This window comes from Leguminivora glycinivorella, chromosome 1, assembly GCF_023078275.1.
Source record: "Leguminivora glycinivorella isolate SPB_JAAS2020 chromosome 1, LegGlyc_1.1, whole genome shotgun sequence".
Taxonomy (NCBI): Eukaryota; Metazoa; Arthropoda; class Insecta; order Lepidoptera; family Tortricidae; genus Leguminivora; species Leguminivora glycinivorella.
This window is the reverse complement of record NC_062971.1, coordinates 28,138,457-28,165,248: the sequence shown is the minus strand read 5'-3', so window position 1 is coordinate 28,165,248 and position 26,792 is coordinate 28,138,457. Positions and strand designations below refer to the sequence as shown.

At 38.0% G+C, this 26,792-nt stretch overlaps 1 protein-coding gene across 1 annotated transcript in view; it reads right to left on the bottom strand.

The window, feature by feature from the left end:
• LOC125228510 (acyl-CoA Delta-9 desaturase-like) overlaps positions 1–26,792 on the bottom strand; it is a 78,857-nt gene that overhangs the window by 16,436 nt on the left and 35,629 nt on the right. The window contains exon 3 of the mRNA XM_048133106.1: positions 25,998–26,128. Coding sequence (XP_047989063.1) covers positions 25,998–26,128 — 131 coding nt within the window. The remainder of the gene's footprint in view (positions 1–25,997; positions 26,129–26,792) is intronic.

The following is a 26,792-nucleotide window of genomic DNA, read 5'->3' as shown; positions in this document are numbered from 1 at the left end:
TTATCGCGATTGTTGCGGCAAGCTCGCCGCGATTTCGCTGTTGTTATCTTTACGGGCTTTTATTATTCACAAAATGGACTCTGACGAGGAGATACTTTTAGCTGTGTTGCTCAGAAGGCGATTAAATCGAAAACGAAAATCAAACCGTAAATTTTGGGAGGATCCCGCATTGGACTACCGCCTAGCAGAAAGTGATTATAATATTTTGTGCCCTTTCGCAAGAGTGTTGAATGTAACCCAAAATAGTACATTTCGTTATAAGTGCGAGAAGTATGTCATTACTTCACGAGTCCCGAGACATTTTCGGGACGAGTGACTGTGCTGGACGCTTGCGTATTTCTTCTATAAACAATTAATTATCAATTTCTGATGCCATTTTCGCGTAACGGGATGCAAATGCGTCTTTGACTTGAATGGTAGCATAAAGTGGGTAGATTAGATTGTCTACCTCATAAACAATCGCGGCGCAGCTTGCTCGCCGCGTGCTCGCGGCGATATTATGCGATAAAATAATCGCCGCCCCGCCGCCGACGACCTGCGGCGAGCTCGCTACGTGCACGCCGCGATCTCGCATCGCCTAAAAATCGCCGAAAAGAATCGCTTGTGTGAACAGGCTCTAAATAGTACAAGCTAGTCACAATTTCATCTTCGTTCCTTTTAAAATGATTTGTGTGAGAAAACGGGACAACACTATACCATGTTGCCACTTGTTTATTTCTACTCTTTTTTTATCAATCTCTAATGAGGAGGCGGCGCCTGTGCAAGTGCCTAGGCATGTCACTGTGAGAGAGAAAAAACATCTCGCTCTCACGTATGAAATTCTTTATCTGTGAAATGAACTAATCAGGTGGCGCCATCTGTCATTAACCTTTGAGTGTGCCTTCTCATTATTTGCTCGGATTACAGGAAACACGCGGTACAACCGTAGGAATGTTGGCACGGGACGTTAATTGCTAGTAGGTAAATGTGTTCGTTTGTTGTGAATGCCGTACAATTAAGCATTTAAATAATTGTCTGAATTCAATTCGCACTCATAATTTTAGAACAAAACGGGACTTAAGCATTTAAATAATTGTCTGAATTCAGTCCCGTGATGTGCGATGTGTAGCCAGTAAGCGTATGTAATGGAATATTTTATGCAGTTGATTAATTATTTCAATGTGCTTGCTTGTTCAGATTCTTAGATGGATTTGATATATAATAAAAGTAATAAAATTAGTGTAAGTATATTGTTATAGTTAATTGCGCTAGGTTTAGCTCTTAAACTAGATATTTTTTCCTAACAACTTTTGTATGAATCAACTAACATTCAATAACCTTTCGTGTCATGTACAGTCGAGTTCATAAATATGTGTACATTTTTCACCTTATTGCTACGAGTTAAGGTGAAGAAATGTACAGATATTTATGAACTCGACTGTAACAAACGTCTATAAGTATATGACTCGTGAACTATGTACCTACAATTTACATTTTACGGATTTTGGAAGTGATAAATTGATAATGTGTATGGCATTATTATTTTTCACACAAGTACCTATTAGGCCCACTTGCACCAACCACTTAACTCAGGGATAGTGGGCTGTCATCTGTCAAATTCCATATAAAATGTTGGGTTAACTCTCGGGTTAACCCTCCATTTTCGTTGGTGCAAGTGGCCCTTAAAGGTATAGTCCGGTTGCCAAAAACATTTTTATTTTTAACAAGCAGAAACGTCTGCTAACGATTCTAAACATTTTTATATTAAAGGAAAAAATGGAAAAATTTACGCTTCCGGCGGGACTTGAACCCGCATCATTTGCAATCCGTGCAAGGCTCTTAACCAATTGAGCTACGAAAGCCACGCCGGACATCGCAAATCTTTCCATGCCTTTCCTTATGTACACACGTCTTGGGGTGACGTCTAGAAGACGTGTGTACATAAGGAAAGGCATGGAAAGATTTGCGATGTCCGGCGTGGCTTCCGTAGCTCAATTAATATTTTAAATCAATTCCCGCCGGAAGCGTAAATTTTTCCATTTTTTCCTTTAATATAAAAACATTTTTGTTCTATTTTTCCCTTTTTTTATATTATAAATGGGCTTACTCTTGGCCACAGACTAGTCAAAGGCAAAGACGTGGCCGAATATGGCATTCAACGAATATTCGCTATCTTTGTTACACCTTAGCCTAGCTCATTTAATATAATACGAGTAGATGATTGTCAAATTGCTTCAGCTCAATAGGTAGGGTCTATTTTTTAAAGTAATGGTCAAGGCTACTCCATTTACAAAACATTTCATTATAATATCGCTGAAGCATGCAATTTAAACTAGAAAGAGAACAACAATGCATAAATAGAGGTCAACTAATACTGGTCCGCCTGTGTTCAAGGTGTTGTGAATACCCAACCAGGGTCAAGATCAATTGACTCAATTTGTGGTAGACAAAGCAAATTATTACCTATTTCATTTTGTTCAATTGTTTGAAACAAATATTGTTTAGGAGAGCAGGTAGAGAGTTTATTATGGGTTGAAAATCCATACTAATATTATAAATGGGAAAATGTGTGTGTCTGTTTGTTTGTCCGTCTTTCATGGCAAAACGGAGCGAGGAATTCACGCGATTTTCTAATAATGGCGATAGTTGAAGGGACTGAGAGTGACATTGGCTACTTTTTGTTTCTTTCCAACCCCCACATTCCTAAAGCGGGGAAGGGTGAGGAAGAGAAGAGATGGAGTATTCCCCAATTTTCGAATTTACCGCGAGCGAAGCCGCGGGCAAAAGCTAGTATATATAGGGCGCCACTGGCTTAGGACCGATTCGTTCACAGTTCTGTTGTCTGTCTAACCTTTTGGACGCCTTGTCATAAACAAAAGCCATGTCTCCAATTGTATCAAAAAAAAACCGGCCAAAAGCGTGTCGGGCCACGCTCAGTATAGGGTTCCGTAGTTTCCCACATTTTTTACAAAAACTGTTCAACCTATCAAGTTCAAAATAATTTTCCTAGAAATTCTTTTTAAAGTTCTATTTTCGTGATTTTTTTCATATTTTTTGGACTTATGTTTCAAGGGACAGTTTTTTTTTTACTTTAGGAGCGATTATTTCCCAAAATACAAACATTATCAAAAATTATTTTAGTTAACCCGTATTAATTCTTCAATACCTATCCAACGAATAACGATATATCACACGTTAGGGTTGAAATGAAAAAAAAATCACTCCCCACTGTCCCCACTTTACGTATAGGTACCCTAATAAAACATTTTTAACCACACCAACTGGTAAAGGCTTACTTTGCTATTTGAAAACAGATAGCAAAATTGCATTTTATCCACAAGAGTGCAAAGTAATTTCATACAAATTTTAACGTGATGCCTTGAGCTGGCTGCTAAAAATTACCTTTAGATGATGATTTTGAATCATAAATATTGAATAAATTTATAAATATTGAATAAATATTGAATAGATTTAGTTTGATATTTTATAGTCAGTATTTTGTTCGTGTTGGTGTGGTGAAAAATTTTGTGTTTCACTCGGTGGCAAAGTTTGTTTAACCTTCGTGCCTTGAAACCCTCGCAACGCTCAAGATTCCACTTTTTGAACCACTCGCTACGCTCGCGGTTCAATATTGGAATCTTTCGCTTGCTCGGGTATCAATATTGGCACGTGCGGTTAAACAACTACTTTGCCCCCTTGTACGAGTAAAACAAATAACTATTTTTCCACTTTTTAGGGTTCCGTAGTCAACTAGGAACCCTTATAGTTTCGCCATGTCTGTCTGTCCGTCCGTCCGTCCGTCCGTCCGTCCGTCCGTCCGTCCATCCGTCCGTCCGTCCGTCCGTCCGTCCGCGGATAATCTCAGTAACCGTAAGCACTAGAAAGCTGAAATTTGGTACCAATATGTATATCAATTACGCCAACAAAGTGCAAAAATAAAGAATGGAAAAAAATCTTTTATTAGGGTAACCCCCCTACATGTAAAGTGGGGGCTGATATTTTTTTTCATTCCAACCCCAACATGTGATATATTGTTGGATAGGTATTTAAAAATGAATAAGGGTTTACTAAGATCGTTTTTTGATAATATTAATATTTTCGGAAATAATCACTCCTAAAGGAAAAAAAAGTGCGTCCCCCCCCCTCTAACTTTTGAACCATATGTTCAAAAAATATGAAAAAAATCACAAAAGTGGAACTTTATAAATACTTTCTAGGAAAATAGTTTTGAACTTGATAGGTTCAGTAGTTTTTGAGAAAAATACGAAAAACTACGGAACCCTGCACTGAGCGTGGCCCGACACCACAGTATAAAACCAGTAATAACTCTTCTTACAAACTTCACGCCGCGCGGTGTGTCCCCCTCCCTCCCCTCGCATGCGGCGAAAACATGCGAAACTGGTGATTATTGGGCTGGACAGTCGGGGCCGCGTTTGCGCGCTGTGTTGACGTGTTGAGTTCGGGAGAAAATGACGTCAGCACCGAAGACATATTTTCGTTACTGTAGTGTTTATGGGTGTATGGAAAGTTCTCAAAATGCGGAAATGTCATTCTTTAGAATTCCTAGACACCCAGAAAAGTAAGTGGTTGTTATATATTTGCAGTGTTAGGTACATTATTGCTTACGTAAATGGCGTAAAAGTGAGATTTAAAGCTAGAATGACACATTAAAATCAATAAGGATTTATCTGTAACGACATTTAGGTAGATGCTGCGATCTATCTAGCTCGAAAGTTTGGTACCTACTTAAATATTGTGCAAACATCTATTCAAACATTTTATGTAAATATGATTTCGTCAGTATTTAAGAAACAAATACGTACTTGAATCTTTATTAGATAAAAAGGTAGAAAGAGCGTTGGTACTAGCATAGCGCCATACACAGTTACTAATACGAGTAGGACAGTAGGTACCTACGTTTCTAGTTCAAACGAATCTTTTTTTTATTGTGATGGATTGGGTGTATTCTAGAGAAAACATATAAAATGAACACTTAAATTAACGCTTTTGCAATTATTGTTACACAATCTACTATTGCGCGTATGAGAGTAATATATTTATAATGATTTTTTGTATCTTCAATACTGACTAATGTGGTGTCATGACGTGGTATTGTTATACTAAAACCTACTTACAGTTAATAGTACCTATTAGATTTACAACAACTTACATTGTACGAAGTCGATTATAGTAACGTTGTACAACCCTGCGTGACCTTGCGCAGTAGTAACGACCGCGCCGCCGCTGCCGGAGATTAACTACTGATATATCCTTATACTGTGCCGACACGCTCTTGGCCGGTTTTATTTTACCACTTTGTCGGCGTAATTGATATACATATTGTACCAAATTTCAGCTTTCTAGTGCTAACGGTTACTGAGATTACTCGCGGACGGACGGACGGACAGACATGGCGAAACTATAAGGGTTCCTAGTTTACTATAGGTACAGAACCCTAAAAACTGAATGTAAGCACGAAAGTTTATGTTGCTTCGGTAAGTGGCAGATTTTGTCGTTGACGTTGAAACAGTGCCAATACTCATTCCCGTGGAAATTATAATCGCCTACAAATGCAACTAAAATTCATCATCACTATACCTAGATATTTTTCTAGCACGAACGAAATGACACTAGTTATTCCCTTCCAATATTTAGTTCATCGATAACTTACATTATAATAATTATGTCATTAATTATTGCCGTGTTACTGGATCTTGAGTAGTTTCATGTGCTCTGCCTACCCCGTTTAGGGAATATAGGCTTGAATTTAGGTGTATATAACATTAATGTTTTATACAAATGTCACATGGTTGAAAATAAATGGACAATAATAATAAAACGAACCATATTTTAATGGTTTAAATAAGTTCTTACATTATTATTCAAGATTTTAGAGGTTATTATTAGGGGTAATTATTAACCTTATGTATATAAGGCTATTTTATCGATAAAAGGATTGTCGATGTTTTTATTTTGTCAAGCACTTACAACTTGACGTTCGTGCCAGAAAAATATCTAAGTAGGTATAATCATCACCTTCCCAACTTATTCATATTACTATTAAAGTCACAGTCTATACTTCGATCATAGTGTCAGCTGTTCCAGAAGTCGCAATGATATACCTACCTATATGGTAAATACCAACCATTATCCTGCCTGACTGATCTTATATAACAAAAAATAAAACCGCCTTCAAAAATGAGCGCGTTACAAAACACGGAGAAACTAAAAAGCAAAAAATAATAAACCTTTGAATTCAGATTTCTTATCGGATTGCAATAATCTAAACATCCAAATTATAAACAAATCAATTACTTTTGTAGTCGGTACCAGACCTGTTCATAACCTTGCTATTCCTGTTTGCACCACCCAACCGTGCAGGCTGGTACCGACTCCAAAAATAATTGATTTGTTTATAATTTGGATGTTTAGATTATTGCAATCCGATAAGAAATCTGAATTCAAAGGTTTATTATTTTTTGCTTTTTAGTTTCTCCGTGTTTTGTAACGCGCTCATTTTTGAAGGCGGTTTTATTTTTTGTTAAAAAGTTTATTTATTTGTTGATTTTTAGTGGTTCCTATTGATATTTTATGTATCAGTCCGAATATATGTACAGTAGTGAAAGAATTATCCTTTAACTCCTAACCATTGAGGAGTTGACCTTCCATCATCAGCTCAGCCACATAAAGTTATCACCATCAGGCGTAAATACTGGTGTACCTTTGAAAAATACACTAGAAACATTACATGTGCCTATAACATTTGAGGAGTTCCCTCGATTTCTCCAAGATCCCATCATCAGACCCCGACTTGGTACCAATGGGACCATCTCGGGGTTATACCTGATCGAATGAAAAAAAAATTTTGAAAATCGGTCCATGATTCTCAAAGATATCGAATAACATACATACAAAAAAAAAAATAAAAAAAAAAACATTCAGTCGAATTGAGAACCTCCTCCTTTTTTGAAGTCGGTTAAAAATAAGACACTTTTCATTTATATCTTAGGATATAAACCTAATACGGGCGAATCTCTTCACGGTGGTGAGTAAGAGTAGGTATATAAGAAATTTAATTAGATAAATTTTACTTAAAATTGAGATAAATGTTTTTTCCATATAAAATAATTCGGCCTGCAATGTAATGAAAACACACTCGCGACGCTCGTTGACAGTTGTCATTGTTGATTGCCATCGCAACCACGTTTACAGTACATAGCGGCTAGGAAATTTTTCAAAAAATCATTATGGGGTCAAAATTAAGAGTAACTCAAAAACACCTTTAAAAAAAGTTTATTTAACAAACACTTATTACTAGATAAGTGTTTGTTAAATAAACTATTTTTTTAAAGGTGTTTAAAATAACACTAATTGACAACGTTTCAAAATTTTCAATGTCCCTAAATCGAAAACCATTTCGAGATATACGCTTGTAGATCACATTAATCATTTTTTTAATTTTTTTTTCCGCATTTTTAGTATAAAAAATCTTAAAAATAGTTTAAAGGGGAAGTGACGTCAAATAGCTGATTTAGAGCAGCCACTATATCAAAAAAATCTTCCAGTTGGGATGTCACTTGAGTTTGACAGTGAAACTTATCACAGTTCGTAGCAAAGATATTTAAAAAATCATGGCTTAGTCTATGATTTGTAGTCATTCACTAGTGGTCGACAGTGCCACTTGACAGTCAGACATACCGGACTGTTTAAGCTGACTGTTAAAACTTTTTTTTTTAGGAATGATTTTGTCGTTTTCTTAGGTGTATGAAACAACACATGTGACGTCACGAAGCTGTGTCTTGACGTTTGTAACTTACGCTCTTTCTGTTCGAAGTAGTAATAAAAAGGGATTTTCGCATTAAAATAGCAGTTTTTGGAAAAATAAAAAAATACGTGTATCTTTTAGTTTTGAGTTCTTTCAAACCAAACAATAAAAAGAAGTAGTCGAAAATATGAAATGTTGTCAATTAATTCTATGCCCGGTTTCATTAATCGCCCGTATTACGTTTACAGGCTGTATACTTGGAATTTCTTATTCGTTTGTCATTTCGACACCAAACAATGCCAGAAATGTGGAATGTGGACAAGTTAGCACCGTGGACCATATAGGAATGATAAAGAGAAAAAGAAAATGAGGAAATAGGATACGACAAGTTCCAACTTGTCCTGTCCTATTTCCTCACATACATTTACACGTGTATGAATGTGGCAAAACAGGATTGTGGACGAAGCGGTTCTGAACTGCCCTACCTACGTAACTACCTAATAAAGTTACTAGAGTTCAAAAGGAGAAATTTAATGTATTTCAGCATAAAGGCATATAATAATACATATATCTACTAGAAAGGTTACGCGCAACAAAGGGCCAACATTTAGAGCCTGTTCACACTAGCGATTCTTTTCGGCGATTTTTAGGCGATGCGAGATCGCGGCGTGCACGCAGCGATCTCGCCGTGGGTCGTCGCGGCATCGCGGCGATTATTTTATCGCATAATATCGCCGCGAGCACGCGGCGAGCAAGCTGCGATATCGCCGCGATTGTTTATGACGTAGACAATCTAATCTACCCACTTTATGCTACCATTCAAGTCAAAGACGCATTTGCATCCCGTTACGCGAAAATGGTATCAGAAATTTATAATTAATTGTTTATAGAAGAAATACGCAAGCGTCCAGCACAGTCACTCGTCCCGAGATTTGCCACTGGCGTGCCGCTCGTGGCAAAATGTCTCGGGACTCGTGAAGTAATGACATACTTCTCGCACTTATAACGAAATGTACTGTTTTGGGTTACATTCAACACGCTTGCGAAAGAGCACAAAATATTATAATCACTTTCTGCTAGGCGGTAGTCCCATGCGGGATCCTCCCAAAATTTACGATTTGATTTTCGTTTTCGATTTAATCGCCTTCTGAGCAACACAGCTAAAAGTATCTCTTCGTCCATTTTGTGAATAATGAAAGCCCGTAAAGATAACAACAGCGAAATCGCGGCGAGCTTGCCGCGAGTACGCGGCGTTACAATCGCGATAAAAAATTGCTGCGATGCCGCGACGACCCGCGGCGAGCTCGTTGCGTGCTCGCCGCGATCTCGCATCGCCCAAAAATCGCCGAAAAGAATAGCTAGTGTGAACAGGCCCGTAAAGAGGCGGTAACTATATATATATATAACGGCAACACTGGCCTCTAAATTTAAACAATTGTGTCTTAAGGTGTTTATGTTTCTATTAAATTATTTTTTATAAAAAACAATTAAGATATTTTTGTAAATTTTAATGTACATATTTGTCATATGACTTTGTACCTGTAGCGAAGCCGCGGGCAAACTAAGGATCCGCTTTTATGTTTAACTCTCATGGTAATACTGATACTATAATCTGAAATATTACCACATACATTACCTATATATATATATTTTTTTTGGCAGAATAAATAATTAAACACACTAACAACACGCTATAGCACGTTACAATTTACCAGAGTTTCTCACTCAAAATACAATCCTAAATTGTTCAAATATTTAATTAAGTTTCACTAGTTCATACCAAAATTATGTCAAAGCTGAATTATACTATTATTCTATTTAGTATTTAAATAGATTCATTGATGTGAATCGACGTGTTAATTTCAATTACTGCCAAAACAAATTACCGCGTTTGGTTTACGTAAATCATATCGAAATTGTTAATTACGATTAGTTACGCTACGCACTGACGACGATGCCGACACGTAAGGAGAAGAGTTAATCAGAATAAGAAAGTAAGTAAAGTAAGTAAACACTTTATTGTACAGAAAAATAATACAGCACATAATATTTAAAATAAAAAGTTTCAGTACAAAGGCGAACTTATCCCTTTAAGGGATCTCTTCCAGTTAACCTTTGAGCATTTGAGGGAGAGTTTGAGACGGTAGACATCCACATAATACAAAAACTACAAAATAATAACAATAAGCTATACTATCAACTTTTTGAGCTCCAAAAACAAACAAATGATAGAGACACGCTATACTTTACTTTTAAAATAACCTCATGGATCTACAAAATGAAACCATTAAAAGAGGTTGCCAGCAACTTTGAGCTCCACCGATAGCCAGCTGTATAAAAACTTTGGAAACAAATTATAATATGCGACAAAAAAACATTAATTTTGTATTTTTTTTAGTTATTACATTTAATTTTGCAGGTTGATCGCAGGTTGTCTTCCCGTAGGTAGTCCGTATTATCTCGAAATCGAATCCCACGCATATTATACCATTTTAGAAAGCAACGAAGGGCTTTAGAGGTCGACAACCTTAAATGTTACTCTTGCCACGTGCCCCATACCAGATTCGTCTAGCGGACACGCTTGGCAGTTGGAGCATTTTACAAATTCTTTAGTGTCCGACCGAAATCACCGAAACATATTTTTTTAAGAAACCAAAGGTACCGTTTTGAGTCTATTGTCTGTACTTTTCGGTAGCCAGTTAAATAATGCCTAGTTAGATTTGTATTGACCGGGATCATAGAGGAATAAGTAAGGGAAGATTTGTAACTCCATACATCAGTAAATGCGAATTATTTGTATAGGCATAGTTAAGTGACATCTAGCGACAATCACGCGTCAATCACGCGTCAACTCTATATTAATTCGCATAACTTAATACTACTAATATAAATTGGTATAACGTTTATTACGCATTCTGTGATTACGCATAACGTTGAATACGCATATAATTATTTCGCATAATAGATTACGTATAATGCTAATGCGCATAATGTAAATTGTTATAACGATGAATTGGGATAATTGTAATAAGCATAAATTTGCTTCGTAGAATGATTAAATGGCATACAATAAAATTATATTTGACTGGCTAATTAAGTTGTAAAAAAAAGTGAAATAAGTATACCTACTTACTCGTACACCATTTTTAATGAAAAATACCTAATACGTAATGTATGTAATACGGAATAATATCTCAATAAAATCCACATAAACTGATTGTGTGATGTTATACACCGTGTTCATTTTTATTTTCCGTTAAATTCGACAAGTCGTTAGGTTCATTATCAGGAACGAACCCGTATACAACGTTTTGTTAAATTCGAAAAATATTTTTTTCGTTTTCATACATAATACCTAAATTAATCAAATAGTGTGCGAGACCCTTAAGAATAACATTAAAGTTAATGTCAAGTAATTGACGTTACAATATGTCATCTATACAGGGCGTCCCACGGCGATGCCACATGGAGGGAAAGTACCTTAAATATCATAGATAGCATACTTTGCTGAAAGAAGACTTCATTTTATTTTTAAAACTTAGTAAAATTGCATTAAATTTTTTTTTATTTTTACTATGAGGACTTATATTATTTTTTTTTTACTTTCCTCCTCCACGCGATAATTTTTTTCCATACAATTTTTTCAAAAAAAAATTAAAAAAATTATGAACGCATTTTACTAAATTTAAAAATAAAATTTCAGCAAAATATGCTATCTATGATAGGGCGTCCCACGGCGATGCCACATGGAGGGAAAGTACCTTAAATATCATAGATAGCATACTTTGCTGAAAGAAGACTTCATTTTATTTTTAAAACTTAGTAAAATTGCATTAATTTTTTTTTATTTTAACTATGAGGACTTATATTATTTTTTTTTACTTTCCTCCTCCACGCGATAATTTTTTTTCATACAATTTCTTCAAAAAAAAATTAAAAAAATTACAAATGAATGCATTTTACTAAATTTAAAAATAAAATTTCAGCAAAATATGATATTTAAGGTACTTTCCCTCCATGTGGCATCGCCGTGGGACGCCCTGTATAGGGTGTATTTTGATAGCGGGTCAGTAAAGGCAGCGACCAGATCCCGTGCTGCCACCCCAGATCCCGATTTTTAATTTATCAAAATTATGCTGCCACCCAGAAAAATGGTCAATAAATTTTATTACAGAGGTAAAGAAGATCTTCCTTCGATTTTTAATTTATCAAAATTATAGATAAATTTGGAAAAAACATACAGGGTGCGAGAAAAAGGTCAATCGCTAATCGATCCCATTCCTATCAAGAATGAAACCTTGTACGGGACCAAAAAAATCCGACTAGGAACAAATCACAAATCGAGAAAAACGTTATCTATTAAATTTATTTTTTAAAATATTTTTTTTTAATTTCACATAAATACAAACTTTTGATCCTCGATAGGAATGGTATCTTTTGGCATAAAAAGATGCTTAAAATAATGCTTCATAAATGAGACAGTATAAAATTAAACACTCAAAATCGAGCGCTCTAAATTGGAAAATCAGCCCCTGATTGATATAATCACTTGCTCCATACATTAAGTATGGTAAATCATTTCATTATAATTAAAGTTATAGGTAATAATAGTATGCAAATTTCAATTATGCAGATTCATTGTTGTGCGAGATAAGTATTATGCGTTTTTAATATTATGCTTATTCAATGTTATGAACAATTATGTTATGCCAAATCTGTTATGCGAATTCATATTATGCGAATTAATGATGGGCGAAATAGAGGGCACCCACAGTTGCCACCTAGTAACGAGTAGTGAATTCATACCGGACACCGGAATTATAGCGGGACGATTTGTAATTGACGTTAGAACATCAAACAAAGTACAAAAGGTTTGGTTATATTAAACAAATAATGCTATATTAGTTAAACAATTAAAGAGTAGGGGTGCGCAAACGCGTCCGTTCTCTACTAAAGCTAAATTAATAACGTGATTGGATAATTAAGCGTACCGTCTCTCTGAGCCAGTGTCACACGCTATTTTCTATAAAAATATTGTTTTTGTGTTAACTACATAAACTTTAAGCGATAATCTAAGTAGTACTTTCAGAATGTGAAAAAAGTAAATTTTTAGACAGATTCTGTGCTTAAAATTGACGTCACAAAACTGACAGCGAGTTAATTTTTGTTAACAACTTACGCTAATTGGGGGTCCCAAATTCTGAAAATGCCCTTAATATGAGAACATTGTACATACAAAAATCAAATAAACAGTGTTTATTTCTAGAAAACTTTCAAAAGTATGTGCATGGTCGTAGAAAAAGTATTGGACTCGTATGCAAACATTGTTTATCTAAGTCAAAAAATACTCGCGGAGTCTATAATATAAATATTCGCCTCAAATTGTTACCCACACCACTCGCCTTTTTGACCCCTCTAAAACATTCAAGATAATATTCGTTTATATTTAACTGAGTTGGAATGAAAGCTTTTAACGTTTATGACTTTTTCAAGTAATTCTTAGGAACTGGAAAAGGCAATCGTAAAACATCGTCAGGAAACTTATTTTAAAACGAATGCTTTGCCACAATTTCCATCTCTCAAATCAAATCCACTCAGCAGTATATATTATTTCTTGGCGCAAAAGGGATTTATAATAATGTAAACAAGCCAATTTATATCTACTTTTTTTACTTGCAGGGTTAGCACATGATTGGCGCGAGAGCATAATAAAGAGTAGGTACGATAGTACTCCCGCTCCCCGCTGAAAGTGTCGCCCACCCCCTCTCGGTTACCTCACAGTTACCGCCTGTCAAAATATAATAGCATAGTCGACCTGTCATATTTCACTCATACAAGCATAGTACGTGTTCACCTACACGAGCTTAGACTGTGTGCTAGGAACGCGCCTCTTTTATACATTTGATCGCCAGTGTCCGAGGCGTGGCGAGAGTATGTCGCCGCGAGATAGACTACCCGTCCCTTGTTATTAATACGATTAGAAGAAGACCTCGCGGCGACATACTCCCACACCAATCATATGGGTCCAACAAATTTCGCTGGCTGTGCAACGCGGCAATGCTGCAAGCATTTTTGGCACTCTTTTAATAGTTGCCCGTGTGGTGACGAGTTAAGAATTTTACCACCCCCTTTCTTCCCTTGGGTGTCGTAGAAGTCGACTGTGGGATACGGGTTAAATTGTGGCGTAGGCGAGAGGCTGGCAACCTGTCACTGCAATGTCACAATTTTCGTTTTCTTTCAACCCCTTTTTGCCAAGAGTGGCACTGAAACTTTAGTAGTTCATGTGCTCTGCCTACCCCTTTATGGGATACAGGCGTGATTGTATTTGTTGGAATAGGTGATAGCAGCACGGCAAGCATGGTCGCGCGATAAATGATAAAACATCTTGCCTGCCAGGAACTGTTTGTTTGTCCGTCTTTCACGGCAAAACGGAGCGACGAATCGACGTGATTTTTGAAGTGGAGATAGTTGAAGGGATGGAGAGTGACATAGGGGGTGGAAGATTAAGTAGGTATATGGAGCATTCTGTAATTTTCGAATTCAACGCGAGCGAAGCCACGGGCAGTCGGGCAAAAGCTAGTTTATTTTTTTATAAAATACATAAAACTATGGAAATGGATTATATCGCGAATAATGAATAAATAATTCATCCCGACGTTTCGAACACCTTTCACCGTTACAGCATTCGTGGTCAACGGGTGACTGAGGAAAAATTACAATGTGCAAAAACTACGAGACCCACATACGAGAAATATTAATGAACCATTACCATAAATAACATAGATTTTTAAGGTCTTAAGCTTTTTTTAGTTTAGAATACATAATTTCACGCCTGTGTTTACATGATTAGCAAATTTAGAATAGGTTGCCAGTTTTACGACACCCACGGGAAGAAAGGGGGTGGTGAAATTCTTAACCCGTCACCACACGGGCAACGGGCACGGGCAGTTTAGAATAGTTTTAATGTATTTGTTATTTTTATTTGTATTAAATTAAATGGTTTTACTTTAATATACTTACCTATTAAATTTCATATACCTATCTACTTCATAATCAAGCACTTTTAAACGACAATTACGCTTCTTCAATCTTATCAAAATTTGTATCAATTTTTTGTTAAAATATAAGACAATATAAACTTTATCAGTAATAAAAATAATCCCGTCTAACACAAAGGGTTTTCTACTCGTCGTTTACTGGAAAAGTATTAAAGTGACGAGCTAAACGTGACGCTCTTAAAAGGAGTCAAAAGAAAATCCGTAAGCAAGTATAAAGCCTTATCTGTCATCATTTCAGACGGTACAATCTAGCAACATTTTCCTTAAATAAAACTTATTCCAGCTTTCGCATAAAATACAGATTAATCCATACTAATACTATAAATGGGAAAGTTTGTGTGTCTGTTTGTTTGTCCGTCTTTCACGGCAAAACGGAGCGACAAATTGATTTGTTTTTTATGTGGAGATAGTTGACGGGATGGAGAGTGACATATGCTACTTTTTGTCTCTTTCTAACGCGAGCGAAGCCGCGGGAAAGATTGCTAATTAAAATTTTGACACTCGTAAAATTAGTTTTCTGAACTGCACCATACAATATTATACATACATACATACATACAATCACGCCTGTATCCCATAAAAGGGTAGGCAGAGCACATGAAACTACTAAAGCTTCAGTGCCACTCTTAGCAAATAAGGGGTTGAAAGAAAACGAAACTGTGACATTGCAGTGACAGGTTGCCAGCCTCTCGCCTACGCCACAATTTATATTAACCCGTATCACACAGTCGACTTCTACGACACCCACGGGAAGAAAGGGGGTGGTGATATTCTTAACCCGTCACCACACACCACAATACTATCATCCTAAATACCTACTAATACAAAACATCAAAAAATCTTCAATGCGCAAACGCGTAGGCATGGCATGAAACAGCGTCCGATAAACTTCGCTTGTAACTACGTTGGTGAATTTGGTGATTATCTGCCGCAGGCTTTATCAAACAGGGTTCCTAACTAACGTCACTGTCTCTTACGCCTAGTCAGCGTGTCTCTCTCTATAGCTCTATAGCGGCACGACAGAGCCAGACTGCATTGCGATCCCCACTTAGCGTCAACGATTGTCACTTCGGCTAAGCCGGCTGGAATGCCAATAAAGAAGTTTATTACAAACAATTCAAGGTTTCAACGACCACCCCTTAAACGCAAACGTATAGTTCAAAATTCCAGTGTTTGAAATATTATGCTTGAGGATAAATGAGCTTGCGTACTGGTTAATAACTAGCTTTGGTCCGAGATTCTTCAGCTGTGTTCATCAAATACCCGGACTTACTTCCCCCTAGTTTTACCCCAACTCCTGGGTGCGTTGCCGAATGGCACAAACGCTCACGAAACGCTCACGACACGACACGCTAGTAGATATCTATCTCTATCGCTCTTGCGTATTGGCGTGACAGAGCCAGACTACCTTTCGCAGCGTTTCGTTTTCGTTTCGCGTCGGAGAAATGCCATTCGGCTACGGGGCCTGGAATCATTCTGCTCAAAATATAATTTTAGTAGAAACCTATTTATAGAGAAAATAGCCGAGCAAAATGTCATAGACATAGTTAATTTTTATAATGCGAACAAAATGACCAAGCAGCAACCTGACTGATAAGATTCTAATGTCATTTTTATATCCATGTGATGTTAGAACACAATAAGGTTTTTACCAGTGCTAAACAGTGTACCAGTAGATGCCACTTTCAATAAATAATGTGACAGAAGGGTATCATTTATTGGGTGTAGGGCATACTCCCGGTATTTCCCGGTTCTCAGTTTCCCGGGAAATTCCGGTAATTTTAAGGTGGCAAAAGAACCGGGACTAAAAATTAGGAACCCGTGCTCCCGGTTCTTTTCAAAATATCCGATTTTTTTTTAATTGCATCTGTATTTGTATTTGTGTAATGAAATTTTTAATACATATTTGTAAATCATTAGTAAAGTTGAATCTGACGAGATAAACATGATAATTATTGCAAATAATGCAATTTGCAACATTGCTTGCAAACCATGGTTACTTGGGTCCTTCCTTACATGTATAACGTAAACAAACCACAGTAAGGTATAGGGCAAAAATTTGTTAATTATTTCCAATCCAATGTGCTAATTCTCTCAAAACACACAGACACACGGAGAGAATCGCGCCATAAGGGTTGTTTTTGAATCTTTTTGGTATGAACTCTAAAAATACTAAAGAATAAAATCCCCTTAGAACCGGGAAATGAAATTCTTGGAACCCGTCCGGGTCTGCATGCCCTAATTGGGTGTTAGCCTATCGAGCACTAGCTAATAATTTTACCTATGAACTGCGTCGGTGTAAAAGAGCCTCGCGGAGGGATCTGATCACAGAACTAACTGATCCTTTTTGTTCGCCTGGCGGCAATACTGAGGTCTTTCTGATTCTGATCTATTTAATATATTTTTTTACTAGCATATAATGGTGTCCCACTGCTGGGCAAAGGCCTCTCCCCTTGACCTTCATGACTCCCGGTTTAGTGCCTCTTCTTGCCAGTTAGTGTGGAAGGTGTCTAGGTCGTCCCTCCATCTCCTTCTGGGCCTGCCGCGTCCGCGCTCTATTTAATATTATTGTTGGATTTTGAAGTTTGCTGTTAGAAAGACCTGGCGCCTTAGTATCGTCGGCTGGCGAAAAAAACGATTCAGATTACTCTCACAAGAACAGTTTTTAAGCTACCTATAAGTTACTGTTAAAAGATACATTTCGTAATCCGAATTCCAGTTTTCATACGAACATAAGTAGTTCAGTCAACAACAGAGCTTTTTAATTAAACCCTGCTCGCCATAAAATACAGCTGGGTGCTCCCACTAGACTGACACTTATAGCCAGAGGACATGCAACCAGCATGGTTCACATTTAAGTAAATACAAAAGAACTAAAGGGCAATAAACCTTTAGCAAAATCATGCTTCATAAAATTATATTTTTAAATATGTCTTGTTTTTAAACAATTTAAAAATGTTCTAAATGTCTGAACTTCACTCTGCTCGAATTTTTGGTGCTCAAAAAGTAAAACGTTGTAAACTGTGCGTACATATTGATAAAATGCTCTAGAGTATAATAATATTATACTATCCAAGTATATTGTATTTACTTTTTTCTACTCCCGTGTTGTTATTCGTCATTTACAGTGTTGTGCATAAATAGATCGTTAAAACCCTACATAAAAGATGCCCGCCCCCGCCCGGCGCCCCGCGCACCCACGCATACGATAGCTCTTAAAGCATTGTTAGGAAGCCTTTAAGGGATATAGCGGGTGTGCGCGGGGCGCCAGGGGCTGGCGGCGGCGGGGGGAGTGCGAGCGACAGGGTGAGGCAGGAACAGAGGAGAAGCCGACGCGTCAAAATACAGGAAATAGTGCGAATTTCACGAAAGTTATTCAAGAAAACTATTAAAAAGTAAGTGCATGGTCGTAGAAAAAGTATTGTATGCAACGGTGTTTAACTGAGTTAAAAAATACTCGTGGCGTCTTTATTAACAATTTTCGGCTACGCCTCAAATTGTTACTCACGCCACTTCTTTTTTGACCTCACTTAAACGCCAGTTGCATAAAATACTATTAAATTAATGAACTGTGATTTTTTTTGTCTATTTCTCTATTGAACACCCCGTTTCATAATTTAACAGTGTAACATTTTTAACCGCCGCCTCAAATCTCTCAAGGAAGGTGGTTCTCAATTCGTCTGTATTTTTTTTTTCAATGTTTGTTCCACGATATCTCCGTCGTTACAGGACCGATTTTGAAAATTTTTTTTTTGGTTGAATGTACGATATATGCATACAGTTTGGTCCCATTTTTCTCAGATGATGATGGAGTTCCAGTTCTGTTCTGATGATGGATCCTGGAGAAATCGAGGGAACTCCTCAAATCTGAAAGATATGGTGATTTTTGTGTTTTTTAAGGAACAGCATGCATTTACGTACGGAACAGTGACATTTGGTGCAGTGGAACTGCTGATAATGGTCAGAACCGAACTCCTCAAATCTGAAAGACACACTTATAGTAACTTTGGTATTTTTATAAGAACAGCATGCACTTACGTCCAGAACAGTGACATTTGGTGCAGTGGAACTGCTGATGATGGTCAGAACCGAACTCCTCAAATCTGAACGGCACACTTATATAGTGACATTGGTATTTTTATAAGAACAGCATGCACTTACGTCCAGAACAGTGACATTTGGTGCAGTGGAACTGCTGATGATGGTCAGAACCGAACTCCTCAAATCTGAACGGCACACTTATATAGTGACATTGGTATTTTTATAAGAACAGCATGCACTTACGTCCAGAACAGTGACATTTGGTGCAGTGGAACTGCTGGTGAAGATCAGAACGAAACTCCTTAAATCTGAACGGCACACTTATAAAGACTTTGGTATTTTTATAAGAATAGCATGCATTTAAGTTCAGAACAGTGACATTTATTTATTTTTCTAAAAAATATGTTCTAAAATAATAAATTTACTTTGTATTAATTAGGGTGAATATTTCATCCCTTGGTGTATAATATAAAACATCCATACTAATATTATAAATGGGAAAGTGTGTGTGTCTGTTTGTGTGTCCATCTTTCACGGCAAAATGGAGCGATGAATTGTCGTGATTTTTTAAGTGGAGATAGTTGTAGGGATGGAGAGTGACATAGACTACTTTTTGTCTCTTTCTAACGCGGGCGAAGCCGCGGGCAAAAGCTATTACCTAATAAATATAATATTTATTACTAAAATAAATTATTTATTATTATAGTCATTATCAAAAGGGATAGGTCAGAACGTTGCCAAAATACACACAATCTTTTTATAAATATTCTAATATATTATAAGGTAAGTCAAATCACGTTCATAAGTACTCGTATATCCACATTATACTTGGGAAAGTGTGTGTGTCTCGTTCTTTGTCCGTCTATCACGGCAAAACGGAGCGACAAATTGACGTGATTTTTTACGTAGAGATAGCTTAAGAGATGAAAAGTGACATAGGAAACTTTTTGTCTTTTTCTAACATCTCATTTCCCTAAAATGGGGGGTGGAAGTTTGTATAGAGCAGTCCGCAATTTCGAATTTAACGCGAGCGAGGTCGCGGGCTTAACTAGTGTTACATAAATTCTTAATAGGGTTGAAACTTTTACAACGCGGACAGGGTGACAGCAAATGCCTAGTTACAATGAAATTCGAAGATTTGTTTCTAAACCAATTAAACGTAGCTCAAGATTCGAATGATCTCCAAACTTGTAATATTGTACGAGGGTTGTTCCGAAAGTTGTTAGCTTCTCAGGCTCTTCTCATGCGCTTTGAATAAATATTCTGTGAAATATTTCAATATGGATCATATCTAAAAGAAGTTATGAGACGATATATTTTTTACCAAAAGTTGTTTTGTATGGAATTTCTGACTTCTTAGAACAAATCGATTTTTTTTCTATCATTGATCGAATTTGGTATTCAAATAGTTGTATAACATGCTTGGATCCCCCCGAAATTAATCGATTGTGCCTTTCTGCTACTTTCCATACATAAATTACTGCACGTAATAAGGTTTATTTGATTTACTTGTTTGTAAACATCTGATATTTCATATTGTAACCGGGGCTCGGGCGTAGGGCGAGTAGTAAAACTAACCGGGATAGCAAGTTCGTGTCTTTATTTAAATCAACGGTACAACTAGATACACCGGGTACTAAGTGAAGGTTCGGGAACCGTACGCAACACTCAGTAGTGATCTAAACTAGAGAGCCGGGAAACCGTCTACACTAGAGATCAGCTGAAGATCGAATGACGAACAAAATCGCCGTCCCTACTTATAGTTTCTGTGTTGCACAGTCGTTAGCGGCATCTATCTAGTCGTCAGCGCCATCTCTCGGTGTCTTTATATTCGCGATGTGCGTTCTAAGGTGAAGTTCCGCTACTCAGCACAAGATGGCGCTAGTGGTATCATGTTAGTGGTGTTACATACTCTCCCCCTCTATCCACGATGACGTCCCGGCGAGTAGGATAGGTTTTACTTCCTCTTGTTGGTAGTCTTCGCGGCTGCCTTCCTAGGCCTTCCTCTTTTTCTAATCGGTTGTAGGGGTTCTGGCAAGGCTTGATAGTTTCCCTTAAATGGGGTGAGTGCTGAGGTATGGTAGGTTCCCACTTGCTTATCTGGTTCACTCGGATTTGCTAATTTGTATGATGTCGCGCCTTGCTTAGATTGCACAAGGTAAGGTCCATCGCGGCGTGGCATCAATTTGTTACTCATTCCTTGAGCGGAGCGACTTGCCATGTGGGTATCGGCAAGCACTAGATCTCCGGCTTCATAACCTGGGTCAGGTCGTCTTGCCTTGTCAGCTTGTTCTTTTCGGGTTTCTTCTTTATCCTGACGAAGCTGTCTGGCTTGTTTTAGCGTTTCCGCTAGTAACAAAAGCTTCGGAGTAATTTCCGGTACAAAATTTTCAGATAGCACGATATGCTTCAGGTCATGTTTGACATCGTCGGGTGATCGAAGTTCGCGACCAAAAGTGAGATATGCTGGGGTATGACTTGTTGCTAGACTTGTTGCTGTGTTCATAGCAAATCTTATACAAGCAAGCTTTTCCGACCACTCCGGGTGATTGTCCTGCACTAAGATGCCTAGTTGAGTCTTTATATCTCTATTCTTCCTTTCCACGGGGTTTGCAGCTGGATGGTATACTGGAGTAAACGTATGGTGAATACCCAGGCAATAAGTAGCCTTCTGCATGACTGCGCTGACAAATTGCGATCCATTGTCGCTATGAATACGTCTAGGAACACCATATCGAAGGAAAACTTCGTTTATCATTGTCATAGCACATGTTTCGGCGTTAGCCGTTTCTAGCGCGAACAGTTCTACCCATCCCGTTGCTAAATCCTCTACCACTAGGATCCAGTGTTTGTTTGTAACTGACTTGGGCAAGGGTCCAAACAAGTCAAATGCTAGACTTTCAAATCTTTGATTTATTGCAGTAGTTTGCAAGAGTCCAGCAGGTTTAAGGTTCTCAGATTTAGGTGACAGGGTAACGACAGATTCTTCGATTGACTGTACTGCGTCAGCGAACATATAGTCCAAATGATGTGACTCTGGTTCGTATCCATCAAATACTTGACGAGATCGTTTGACAGGAACGGGGTTGTACGAAGGAGCTTCAGTCGCGACTTTGGGTTCATTCCGATGTATCGGCTGGGTATGCTTGGGTAAGACGCCTGGGTATAGGTCAGGTTCAAACTGGGCCATGGATACGTTATCTGGTTCTTCCAAGATGAAATCATAATTAGTATCCGGACGCTCCACAAAATTCCAAGAACGTTGGGGTATGTTGATGACCATGCCTGCATCTTCTATGAATCCCATACCCAGTAAAGTCTTATTTTCTTTGGCGTGCGGTAGTACAACAAATGTCGTGGGTACAGTCCGATCACAAATTTTTACTGGAACTGTAATGGACATGACATCCTCTCGACGTTTCAAGCCGTCTGCCATTGATATGTTAGCAGTTTGTGAAGCGAAACTACATTGTCTTTGTTTCAAGCATTTGTATAGCTGATATGAAGCTACACTAGATTTAGCGCCGGGGTCAACGAACGCAGTGCCAACAACATCGAAGATTGCAATCCCCACTTGCATTCTCGGGCGAGCGTCTAAGTTGATGTATAGGGCGCAGAAGCCAGTTTTCTCGATCTTGACTGGTTGAGCTTCCTTACACTTAGGACATTTGCTTCTTGTGTATCCAGGCATTCCACACCCGTAGCAGTAGAGCGTCGACATACTTGGTGAGGGCGCTTGGGTAGACTCAGTCTTGATCTCCTTAGGAGGGTGTTGGCCTTGTCCAGGTTGACCACCCATTTGCTTCATCCTCTTTCGACATTCTTCAACGGTATGGCCCGTGGCACGACAGAAGTCACACCGCTGCTTCTTGCTAGCTTGGGAAGGTCGCTTCGAGCCTGGGGTCGTAGACAGCGTTGTTGACGCCCTCTCCCCTAGCACCTGTTCCACATTCCTAGCCGCCGTTAGTAATTGGTCGAAAGTTGTCACGGAGTCGCGGGGTATCCTTTCGCGTATGTTTATATTCAGCTGTCCGTGAATCGCGTCTATTTGTAGTTCTTCTGTCAAACCCGGTGAGCGTAGTTGGGTCAACAGAGCTCTGTTCTTCGCAATAAACGTTTCGGATAGCATGTCTGAGGGTTGCCTGCGTGAGAATACTTCTTGGAATATTTGTACGCCTGATATTTTGGGTGCAAAAGCGTGTCGTAGTCTTGCCTCAAAATCAGTCCAACGGCTAATGCCTTCTTTGACGCCTTGCCACCATGTTGAAGCTTCCCCTTTTAATACCAGAGGGAGACTCATGATGGCGGCTTCGTCTGACATATCGTTCACTTTCTTATAGACTGCAGCAGCTGACAGGAACTCTTCAAGACGCATTGACTCTCTAGTGCCGTCATAAGAGAACGACACGTTCGCAAACGAGGCCGTGGTATTCCTTGCTCCACCGGCTGCTTGAAGTGCCGCCGACGTAAGTGACGTCACTAGTTGCTGTAACTGCTCCGTGGACATGGATATGTTCTGAGTCATCTTCTTCTTCTTGCTTGAAGGTCCGTGTAGTTTTCGTGGTCTCAGCCCCACTCGCAGCGAAGGTCTTGATTTGGGAGTGATCGAAGGTTCGTTCCCGGAATCCGCCAGTTTGGATGTCCTTTGCCGAACGTTGGTACGCCAGAATGTAACCGGGGCTCGGGCGTAGGGCGAGTAGTAAAACTAACCGGGATAGCAAGTTCGTATCTTTATTTAAATCAACGGTACAACTAGATACACCGGGTACTAAGTGAAGGTTCGGGAACCGTACGCAACACTCAGTAGTGATATAAACTAGAGAGCCGGGAAACCGTCTACACTAGAGATCAGCTGAAGATCGAATGACGAACAAAATCGCCGTCCCTACTTATAGTTTCTGTGTTGCACAGTCGTTAGCGGCATCTATCTAGTCGTCAGCGCCATCTCTCGGTGTCTTTATATTCGCGATGTGCGTTCTAAGATGAAGTTCCGCTACTCAGCACAAGATGGCGCTAGTGGTATCATGTTAGTGGTGTTACAATATGGTTTTAGGACATGGCTCATTTGTCACCCTCCACTAAGTCACTATTATATTTACGTAATCAATCAAGCGCAATTGTACGTAAATAAACAGTAAAGATTCTCAATTAGGACCTACCACCTATAAGTACAATAACTCTGAATTGATCATAAATGCAGAACGTAAACACGTTGGTTAGGCGTCGACACGTTCTAGTTAAATAAATATAAAAAATAAACTAATATCTTTCTAAGCCCAAATCTACATCGCCAATCTAGTCAATAATGAAAAATCCCTCAAAACAATAAGAAAAATACAAATCGCATGAATACAACCGGAGCAGCTAAAAACTTTCGGAACAGCCCTTATAAAATGATTTGCTGTTAATTCTGTGAAAGTACTCATCAAAGGCAATAAGACGGTAAGATCTGATTCTATTGACTATAAAGAGAAGGGCTTTCAATATTTAATAACCTCTCCTTATTTGATTTTCACGTTTAAGGTGAATGAATACAGAATGCTACTTAAATGAATGTTCTTCAATAGACCCCTTTAAAGTTTAAAGTCGTAGTGTACACCGGCACCGTGTTTTTATTGCATTCCGTTAACTTTTTCTTTAGGTCAATTACAATAAATGTCTCTAAGAAATAGCGTTTTAACTCTTACTGTTATCGAGTTATTCGAAAATTTCATTTAATGGTTCAATTAGTGTAGTACGGCCTTTATAACTTCTAAGTATTATTTATTATAACATGTGACGTCAATTACTTGACACTAACTTGAATGTTAATCTTAAGGGTCTCTCACACCGATTAATTCATTTATTATGTATGAAAACAACGAAAACATTGTTTTTTCGAATTTAACAAAAAGCGGTATACAGGGTGATTTCTGGCATAGATTAAATCTTTTCTCTGTTTCTGGTAAAGAACCTAACGACGTGTCGATTTGAGCGGAAAACAAAAAACACGGCGTAGGTATATTATGCGACGTTTTCAAGTAAAAGGTAGCTTGTAGGCCGGGTCAGCCCCTAGACATTTAATTTATATTTCGTAGTAGAGTAATAGATAATAGCAAGGACCATATAATACCAGGACAGACAAAGCCCTTATAAAACCGGCCAAGTGCGAGTCGGGCTCGCGCACAAAGGGTTCCGTAGCAGCAAATATAATAAACTTATTATGTCAATTTATACACCTGCCAAAATTACAGTTAAATCAACCTATCTCAAAAACTATAAGAGATACTTTGATCAAACCAAAAATCGTTGAAAGAGTTAATTAGCATGCATCACCTCTATTTTTTTTAGAATTTTATACCCCGTAGTTATAAAAATAGAGGGGGGGGGACATACTTTTTACGACTTTGAGAGCTGATATCTCAAAAACCGTTCACTTTAAGAAAAATGTTTTTTAGAAAACTTTATATCATTTTAAAAGACCTTTCCATTGATACCCCACACGGGTATGTACATCGAAAAAAAAATTTTCATCCCTCAGTTACATGTATGGGGGGCCCCACCCCCAATTCTTTTTTTTACTATTTAGTGTCATAATTTTGTAGCGGTTCATACAACACATATTCCCATCAAATTTCATCACTGTAGTACTTATAGTTTCCGAGTAAATCGGCTGTGACAGACGGACAGACGGACAGACGGACAGACGGACAGACGGACATGACGAAACTATAAGGGTTCCGTTTTTGCCATTTTGGCTACGGAACCCTAAAAAAAGCGTACCCCCGAAATGTATGGGTCTTTTAGGCTTAAAACTAGATGGCGCTGTTTCGCAGACTGGAAGTGGCCAAAATCATATTTTCCCTAACTATTTTTGCGTGTTTTTATTTTTTATAAGAACAAATGACATGCTTTTTTTATTTTAATATCATGACATCACGTCAATACACATTTTGAAAAAATATGTAGGCGACATCAGTGTAGTTATAATAGTATTTAACAGATGGCGCTAAAAAATGGATTATTAGTATGAAGATTGTAAATCCTATATAAATAATCCTTAATAATAGTTGGGAAAATGCGAGTGATAGGGTCGAGTGGAGGAAAAGAGAAGGAAGGCCTTTGCCCAACAGTGGGACACTAATGCAGGCAAAAAAAAAGTTTATAGTTCATACCTGTCCAGTGATGGTAAACAGCAGCGCTAGTATCACCCGTAAAGGCGTACGGGCTTGGTAGGCCCGGTGCGACCACAGGCGGTGCACTCCCGCTGTGATGCCGAAGCCCGATGTGTAAATTGTCAGGAATGCTGTAAAGACATGGACAGATTTTTACCTTTATCTGAGATAAAAAATTAAATAAATGTCATACACAAAGAAAAAAAAAACGGCCAAGAGCGTGTCGGGCCACGCTCAGTGTAGGGTTCCGTAGTTTTCCGTATTTTTCTCAAAAACTACTGAACCTATCAAGTTCAAAACAATTTTCCTAGAAAGTATTTATAAAGTTCTACTACTGTGATTTTTTTCATATTTTTTAAACATATGGTTCAAAAGTTAGAGAGGGGGACGCACTTTTTTTTCCTTTAGGAGCGATTATTTCCGAAAATATTAATATTATCAAAAAACGATCTTAGTAAACCCTTATTCATTTTTTAATACCTATCCAACAATATATCACATGTTGGGGTTGGAATGAAAAAAAAATATCAGCCCCCACTTTACGTGTAGGGGGGGTACCCTAATAAAACATTTTTTTCAATTTTTTATTTTTGTACTTTGTTGGCGTGATTGATATACATATTAGTATCAAATTTCAGCTTTCTAGAGCTAACGGTTCTTGAGATTATCCGCGGACGGACGGACGGACGAACGGACTGACTACGGAACCCTAAAAATGACCAATGCCTCCAAGCGTTCCAAGCTGGCTTGGAGGCATTGGTAATTTTTTCTTTGTAAATGTCATTTATTTAATGT